This window comes from Arabidopsis lyrata (genome assembly GCF_000004255.2).
Source record: "Arabidopsis lyrata subsp. lyrata unplaced genomic scaffold ARALYscaffold_4, whole genome shotgun sequence".
NCBI classification, from domain to species: Eukaryota; Viridiplantae; Streptophyta; class Magnoliopsida; order Brassicales; family Brassicaceae; genus Arabidopsis; species Arabidopsis lyrata.
The window spans coordinates 16,409,765-16,418,507 of record NW_003302552.1 but is presented as its reverse complement, the minus strand read 5'-3'; the positions used below and the strand labels follow the sequence as shown (position 1 = coordinate 16,418,507).

General features: G+C 34.3%; 1 protein-coding gene and 1 long non-coding RNA gene across 6 annotated transcripts; both read left to right on the top strand.

Annotated features, from left to right (window-relative positions):
* The first annotated feature begins 326 nt into the window (after positions 1-326).
* On the top strand, positions 327-2,629 carry LOC9317416. 5 transcript variants are annotated; one of them, XR_002332412.1, is made up of 5 exons: positions 327-854; positions 964-1,045; positions 1,283-1,382; positions 1,548-2,100; positions 2,419-2,627. It is a non-coding gene; the product is annotated as an uncharacterized LOC9317416 (long non-coding RNA). The 5 variants fall into 5 exon arrangements; XR_002332413.1 differs by having other exon boundaries at positions 1,283-1,638; positions 1,781-2,100; positions 2,419-2,626; XR_002332411.1 differs by having other exon boundaries at positions 1,247-2,100; positions 2,419-2,629.
* Positions 2,630-4,600: 1,971 nt separating this feature from the next.
* On the top strand, positions 4,601-6,723 carry LOC9317415 (protein kinase PINOID). The gene is made up of 2 exons (XM_002881302.2): positions 4,601-5,395; positions 5,712-6,723. Exons 1-2 carry the CDS (start codon positions 4,839-4,841, stop codon positions 6,478-6,480), a joined length of 1,326 nt encoding a protein of 441 aa, XP_002881348.1. The 5' UTR covers positions 4,601-4,838; the 3' UTR covers positions 6,481-6,723.
* Positions 6,724-8,743: the final 2,020 nt, after the last annotated feature.

The following is an 8,743-nucleotide window of genomic DNA, read 5'->3' as shown; positions in this document are numbered from 1 at the left end:
AGAGGTCAGTTATTTTTTGTCTCTTGCCAATTTAGCTGGCACAATTACGACTTTGTCCCTCTTCCACCAAACATATCAATTTCTTCACATTTCATTCTCTTAAGTTTCCAAAATTCATTAATCTTAAATTAAACATAGGGACACTTCTCTACGACGTCCTGGAACAATGTTTTGCAATGCAAGAAAGTAATTGACCAATGTAGTTTTTTTTTGTTGGAAACCTATAAGACTTCAAAATCATAAAGAGGAGTATAATACCTAGAATATTGAGTACAAGTCTCACTACAAGAAATATGGGCATTGATAGCACCAGAAGATAGCTCATTTTCGCTTACTGCTATTAAAAATGAGTTTGTAATCTTGGTTACTAGATAATAGCATTTATTAAACGCTAAGATAAAAATTCCCTAAGCGGGAATCTAAAATCACCTAGTCCGCCAACACTTAACCAAATTATTCACTTAAGCGGCAAAATAATAGCTTTTTATCGAAAAACTTCTTAGATCTAAAATAATTTCTCTTTTTCTTAAAAAAACCTCTGAGATCTAAAAATCTCATACCCACGAACTGAATCTCGTCCTAGCCAGAGCAATTGTCCCTTCCCTTGCTCTATCCCTCTCTCGTCCTCCCTCTCTGTCATTTTTTTGTGTCTAAAAACTTTGGCGGTTGTACGCAGACCATGTGTTTGATGAAATTACTGCGACGGCGCTGTGGTTGGATTTTGAAAGGGGAACTATGGGTCAGATCTTCAGTTTTCATCAGATCGTTAGCTAAAACGCCGTTTGTTGTCTCCCTCGTTCGTGCGTTCAATTTTCTTCTCAGATCTTCACATCGTTTTGGCTTCATCTCTAAACGTAAGGAAGTGTTGGGGGGGGGGGGGGAAGGAGATGTTCTAATGTCCAAAAATTGCAGTAATACGTTATAAATCTCAAGTTCTAATGTTCTCTCCTTTGTGTTTTGCAGGTTGGGTCTGTGAAGCCTGGAGATTCGACTAGTTCTCCCGAGAATCAATTTCAAGTAGCTCAATCCAGTCCTCTTTCTCAAGGTTAATTCCCTGTTAACTGCTTATAGTTCGTCTCTTAGTTTCACCATGTGGATGAACGAAGATAAACCTGCAGATTTTTTTCTCTGCTCTCATCACAAGTCATTTGATATTAACTTCAGTACACTCATGAATACAATTTTTTTTAATGAACTTATGTTGTTCGACATAATGCCTCAATGAGAATTTTTTTTCTGATTATAGTTGTTTTATGAATTAAACTTATTCGTTTATGAGAAGGAAGCTAAGGCGATGCTAAAGATAGAAAATTTGAGGGTCTTGAAACATATTTTAAAGGCCAACGAAGAAAGGAGTGAAGGTCGCTGCCAAGAAAAAGATGGTATGACCTAGATGATTTGTTTTTTTTTTTTCTAATTTGTAGTAAGTTTTCGAACATTCAATTATTGTGTGTTTCTATTTTAAATGTTGAGTTTTTTTTTTCCTGTGCTTTGCTTGATTTTGATGCAAACTTGATATTTCGATTAACACTTTTCTGGATGTGAAGGAGTTCGATAAGAGAGCAAGTTTTGGCTTCATTGTTGCCGAATTCAACAGGGACTTGTTATTTTTCAGTCTCAGGAGAAGCTAATTTGAATGTAACTATATCCTTTGACAAGTTTATGCTCTAACTAGCTAGTGTGCAGTTTTTTTTTTTTTTTACTTAATTAAACTCCTAACTAGGTACAGAGTGCAAAAATATATTTCTTTTCTTGACCAACCATAATATTTACTTTGCAGGAGCATCGAGCAGAGTTGGAAAACTAGACCAACCATAATTTTTGTTGAATTATCAATCTCAGGCCATGAAAGGTTCTTTCTATGACTTCTAAGTATCTCTAAAAACGTTTGTTGATGCTTCCGAAGAGTTAAAGCTCTTAGATGATAATGGAGAGCTTGGAAATAAACTCATTGTCTGTCATTTATATACTACTTTCTAAGTTTGAGTTTAATTTTCCTAAAGGTCTTGGTTTTGCTCATTTATGTTTGTTTAGTACATACAAGTGAGAAGGAAGGTGTTTAGGAGAAGGAGCTTGCATGTGGCTGCAGGAGCTTAAGTGGTAAGACGTTTTTTCAAGTTTTAAACTCCCTATTAGCTTAATTCTATGGCTATCATGATTATGTCCATGCTAACCAAGTACGTAGTATACATATGTGTATGTTTGGTAGATGTATTCCCATGTGTCGATTTCTTTTTTCATCTTAGTGAATAAGAGTTCTAAGATGGTCTTTTGTCTTCTTGTTCTTTTGTCATTTACTTGAAACCTCTTTATTTTACTAGCTTATGGTTCTTGTTTCAGTTGTGTTATCTTAATCATGACGTGACTCAATAGTTCTTCATGAAGTGTCGTCACTCAAAAATCTTTTGTTTCATGTAGCCTATGGACGGGAGTTCTAATAGGAACAATTGATGAGGAGGTGAAATAGATAGAGGGGAAGAAATTGAAGAGATTGAAGTTTGTCTCTTTCCTTATGATGTTAGTATAAGACTTGGTGTTATGTAAGACTTGTTTGACTAATTAGTTAATGTAATATTATTTGTTGATGATTTATAAAATAGAAAAGTTATATATATGTCCAATTAAGTAAATTTTATAAAATTGGATTCCAATATAAAATTTATTTTATAAAATAAATTAATTTATATAACGAAAATATGTTACGACAGTATATAAAACAGCACTAAACATGTGTAATAACAAAGTATATTATAGCATTCGACTAATGCTATTATACGAAAATGCTATCGTAAGTGGGGGTCTACCGTAGGGTGCTAAAAACGCTATCGTATGTGGGGGTCTACCATAACAGGGGCATAAGACAGCGTTTATGAAAACGCTATTGATGACATATAATAGCTCTTCTCTCTTGCTAATAATGTACATATTTCTTGTAGTGTCTTTTGACTAATTAACATAAAACCAAAAACAAAAGTTACTTGTAAGATTAATTTTGAAAAACGTGTTCTTAGGTTAGCTAAGGAGAGGGCCATGCAGATATATATGCGCCAAATGAATCATAAGCGGTGGGCATATTTATGTCTGTCCTTTTTATGGCTTATGAAACAAATTTAAAGTTATATATTGTGCATGAAACTTAGGCTACGTTTCCCCTCTATTTTCCATTCATTTTGAACTCAACATTTGCAAGCATTGACCACACTTCTTCTAACTGTTGTGATTCGTTTATTCTAGCGCACTTCAGAGATTGAGGCTAGTATAAGTATTCTAGAGTACATATACATACGTCTCAAACTTTTATTGTATAAACATAACAGTATTTCAACCGCGAACAGAAGATGGATTAGAGCAACTCATGGAAAAGATTAATCGGAGATGAAAAATGTTTGTTACGTACAGTGATCAATCCACAATGATTTGAAAGTAGGACAAGTAGGTGCATTGCCGTAGTATAAGATTGAGGCTAGTATCAATCTTATATATAATACAATATGCTATAGTAGCCCAAACATTATAGGAGGTGGAACTAAAAACAAACAAAAATTAGCGAGAGGAGATCTCCAATTTACAATAATTGAATCAACCAAAGCCTAACCTAACATAAAAACAATATCTTGGATTCAAATCCAAAGCTTGGAACGTAACGTAACATGAAGCCACACAAAGCGAACAACATCCTAGTATATATAGGTTGGGTCCCTTCCAGCCATCTTTATTAATGATCATTAGGTATGTTCATATATAGTCGGTATAAATATATAGGGTCCGCACAAACTGGTACACTTTATTAATGGCAAACATAGTGGTACGAATTGATAGTAATTAAGTGTGTTTTGGATCAATAGCAAGTTTTTTGGGGTTTTCAAAGATTATGTGTCTATGAGTTCTCTAGTTCAACTCTCACTCACGAGAAAGACAAATGAAAGAACATACTGTACTAGTTTCTGTCTAAAAGTACTCCTTGATTAACCTTTAGAAAATTGATGTTATGATTAAACAAAAAAATTGTTTCTCTATCTGACCCTATAACCTTTTTCACGGGCTCATTGAATAATTACATATCTTTTAGTACATTTTATACCAAGACGGTATTACCAATCAAAACCATAATCATCTTGAATCCTTAAAAACAATAAACTAAAACCAATCCAAATATAATATAATGTTAAGATTATAAGAATTCCTAACCTATATAATCTTCAAATTTTACTTATAAAATCTGTATACGTAAATCAGTTTTGAACAAAAATGAATCATTAGTCCCATATTTTTTTAAAAAGACACAATAATCTCGAAATTTTGCATATCTGCAATTTTGCACCTACGTATAATGTTTCCTAGAGGAAAATAAGAAGATAAAATAATGGGGAAGGGAAGCTACTGCTACACTTTCAGGCACGTGACAACGTCCCACACGTGTCATATTTCTTACGTCATCAAGTCCTTTTTTCTCTCTTTACTTCTCTGTTTACCTCTCTCACGCGTTGAAAAGTGCAATCAAGTAACCACAGTTAAAAGATAAAAATAAAAAGTCTCTGTAACGTCTTTTTACTGTTATAACCTCACACGCATAAATACCACTCACCAACTCTCACGCCTCTCTCTAAAAACTCAACACTTCTTCTTCTTCCTTCTCTCTCAAACTTCTGAAAAAACTTCTTCTTCGTCTTCCCAATTATAAACCCTAAATATTCATATCTGCAGATCCAAATTAATGTCCGTTCAAAGATACTCTGTTCTGTTTCATCTTTGTCATTAGTCTTCTGCTTTCAGATTCCAAATTTTTTTCTTGAATTTATCTCTTAGCCGTTTCTTGATTTCACTTCGATTTTCCGGCGATGTTACGAGAATCAGACGGTGAGATGAGTTTAGGAACAACAAACTCACCGATAAGCAGTGGAACAGAGAGTTGCAGTAGTTTCAGCCGGTTATCATTCGACGCGCCGCCGTCAACCACCGCGATTATCCCCGAAGAAGAAAGCTTCCTATCTCTCAAACCTCACCGATCTTCAGATTTCGCTTACGCAGAGATCCGACGACGAAAAAAACACGGTCTAACTTTCCGAGATTTTCGCCTCATGCGTCGAATCGGTGCCGGAGACATCGGAACAGTTTACTTATGCCGTCTCGCCGGAGACGAAGAAGAGAGCCGGAGTTCGTATTTCGCTATGAAAGTCGTGGATAAAGAAGCTCTTGCGTTGAAGAAGAAGATGCATAGAGCAGAGATGGAGAAAACGATTTTGAAAATGCTTGACCATCCATTTTTGCCGACTCTTTACGCTGAGTTTGAAGCGTCACATTTCTCTTGCATCGTTATGGAGTATTGCTCCGGCGGTGATTTACACTCTCTCCGTCATAGACAGCCTACCCGGAGATTCTCCCTCTCATCCGCCAGGTAAAAATAACAATTTTTAAAAATTATTTTATATATTGGCCAAAGTGAGATTTTTCAAAAAAAAATTAATAGTAAAAAAAGAATCATCATAATATGAGTTTTTTTTTTTTTTTTTGGTTGCATGCATTGACTCTGTTACATAATTTGTTATCTTGTTCTGCAAGAACAGACCTGTTCTTATCATGTCGGTCTTTTCCAGTTCTTTGAATTGTTATCAAAGAGTCTTTTCCAGCCCATCACAATAATTATGATTTTATTAGCTAAATATATTTCCTTAATTACATGTTATAATTGAATTTTTTGTTTTTGATTACAGATTTTACGCAGCCGAAGTTCTAGTGGCGTTAGAATATCTACACATGTTGGGTATCATCTACAGAGATCTGAAGCCTGAAAATATCTTAGTTAGATCGGATGGTCACATTATGCTCTCTGACTTTGACCTCTCCTTATGCTCCGACTCAATCGCAGCCGTTGAATCTACCTCATCGTCGCCGGAGAATCACCAACTCCGTTCACCGCGACGACTCACTCGTCTCGCTAGACTTTTCCATCGAGTCATGCGGTCTAAAAAGGTTCAGACTTTAGAACCAAACCGTCTCTTTGTTGCTGAACCGGTTACCGCCCGGTCCGGTTCGTTCGTTGGTACGCATGAATACGTGGCACCAGAAGTTGCTTCAGGTGGATCACATGGTAATGCCGTTGACTGGTGGGCCTTTGGAGTGTTTCTCTACGAGATGATATACGGCAAGACTCCGTTCGTTGCGCCGACTAATGACGTCATCCTCCGTAACATTGTGAAAAGACAGTTGAGTTTCCCGACTGATTCGCCGGCGACTATGTTTGAGCTTCACGCGCGGAATTTGATTTCCGGGTTGCTTACCAAAGATCCGACTAAAAGACTCGGGTCTCGGCGTGGTGCGGCGGAGGTTAAAGTACATCCTTTCTTCAAAGGTCTAAATTTTGCGCTCATACGTACACTTACTCCGCCGGAGATTCCTTCGTCCGTCGTCAAGAAGCCGATGAAATCAGCGAGGTTCGGTGGTAGGAGTAGTAACAAACCAGCGGCGTTCGATTACTTTTGATAATTAACGGTCGAGATAACGCCACGTGTTAGTCGGTTCAGGTCGGTGCCAGATTTTTGGTGACTGCCTTGTGACGATAGCTGTACATATTCTTTCGAAGCTGTCCTTTTTTTCTTAATTTTTTCCAGTCCTTAATTTTAAATTTCGTTAATGACATATATTAAAAACTTAGGTGACTTTTATAGCAATTTGTACAACAGACAGATTAATCTAAACTAATCTATTTATAATTAGCATTATCAACTCTTCGGAACTTGGGAACATCTATTTAACACTCTAACGATAGTTAATAGTATGGCATTATATAATTGACCAACTTGGTCAAACATTTCTTACCTGTTTGAATAAACTTCTTTTCACCGCAATTGTTAAAATATTGAATGCGAAAAAAACGAATTACTTTATATTAAAACTCGTCACGCCTAGACTTTGTAGTTCGACGGGTATAGAAAAAGAAAAGAAGATTCCTCTTTTGACAATTGTAACATATGAAGTCATATTTGCTCTTTGTTTAACATCTACGAGTCTTTAGAATGTCAAAAAAGGGAGAAAAAAACCTTATCCATAAGGGTAGGAATCTGCCTTTTTAGATCCGACCAGTTGCATGATCTCTTCTGATTCGATTCCTTCTCTTCAGTTTCAACTCAAGCGAACAATAAACTATAGACGGCAAGACGAAATTGTTTTCTTGATATAGCGTATGAAACGCATTCTTATATAAGTAAATTCGTTTAAGCTTTATATAAAGTGGTATCATAACATCGATTTCATTAGTTACATACACTTGACCACATATATCATAGATTTTAAATGTCATTTTAAATTATTCAATTATTTTGAAAACATATATATACAAAATATGGCCACTAAACAAATACTTATATGTTTAGTGGGTTGGGTTATAACACTATCATAAGACTTTAATACAATTTGTCTTGGTATTAAAACATACTCCACTTTTTATGCAATAAGAATTTAGGAGCTAAATTTGGGATTGACCAAAGATATCCACATCGAATTGTTAGTTCACAATATGTATTTAAGAAGGAAAAAAAACGTCGATGTAATGAAACGGATAATGCATTTTAAAGTGAAGTTAAGCAAGTAGGTGAATAATTCAGCTGAAAATTTTGGGCATGTTTGAAGCATGTCCCCAAGTTCAACAATTGCATAATGTGACAATCTAGAAACTAACAAAAAAGCCTTTGGCCTTTGGATTGCGTAAAGAGGATTTGTCTGCAGACCAATACTCATAAAATATAAGTCTGTAAACTAAACAAAAACTAAAAGAAAAGAGAGAGTTAGCAAGATGTTTTGTCTATCTTAAGAGTAACACAAACAAATACATATACGTACTTATTTACTTGCTCACATTATATTCACCACGGCGAGCATTAATGAAGTTAGTACGTTGTTCAACCAACCAACCAACATTGCTTGATTTACCTACCTCTCTTATTAATTGTTATATACTCCCTCTGTTCCATTTTGTTTGTAGTTTTAGGCTTTTTTTTTTGTTCCAATTTGTTTGTTTTACTCACATATCTATGCAAAATTTTACTTATTCCAAAAATTTATATTTTCTTAGTAATTAATTTAAATCCGAAAATAATTAATAAATTTTGGACAAAGAAGTCCAAAAGTCCAAATATAACAATCGACAAAAGCATATGTAGTCAAAACATTGTTTAATTATTTATCATAATTATCTAATTAATGATTTTTAACCAAAATTAAGTTTCCTTAATAAGCGTGCTTTTAGTTAAAACTACAAACAATATGGGACAGAGGGAGTATGTGTGTGTGTAATATTATCCTTATGTGCCATAGATCCTTATACTCCTTTCGTTTTATAAAGAATATCGTTTTAATGTTTTATTTTTGTTTCATAAAGAGTGTCGTTTTGTGTTTTCAATGCAAAATTTTAAATAAAATATCAGTTTTATCCCTGTTTTTTTCAACTCATTAATTAGAAAGAGAAATTATTTTGATGTATTAATAAAGGGTAAAAAAGAAATTGAAATATTTTTCTTAATTTGTATGCAAAATGGTAGAATGATACTCTTTGTGAAATAGAGGGAGTATTAGTGACTAAAAGTCTAAAACTATGTGTAATGGAGGTGTTAACTAAATTATTCAACTATTTAACTTTGTAATAAGGGTGTTGAAAAAAAAAATATAAGATTAATTTTTTAATATTTTTCTTTCATCCTAATTATTTAAGATCAATTATTGTATAGTAAACTAAAATATTTTATATAGA

What these genes read in the sequence shown, in the direction of transcription:
- LOC9317415 (XM_002881302.2), top strand. Translation starts at nt 4,839, where the DNA reads ATGTTACGAGAATCAGACGGTGAGATGAGTTTAGGAACAACAAACTCA. An exon ending in TTCTCCCTCTCATCCGCCAG is followed by an intron (nt 5,396 to 5,711) that starts GTAAAAATAACA and finishes TTTTGATTACAG; the next exon opens with ATTTTACGCAGCCGAAGTTC.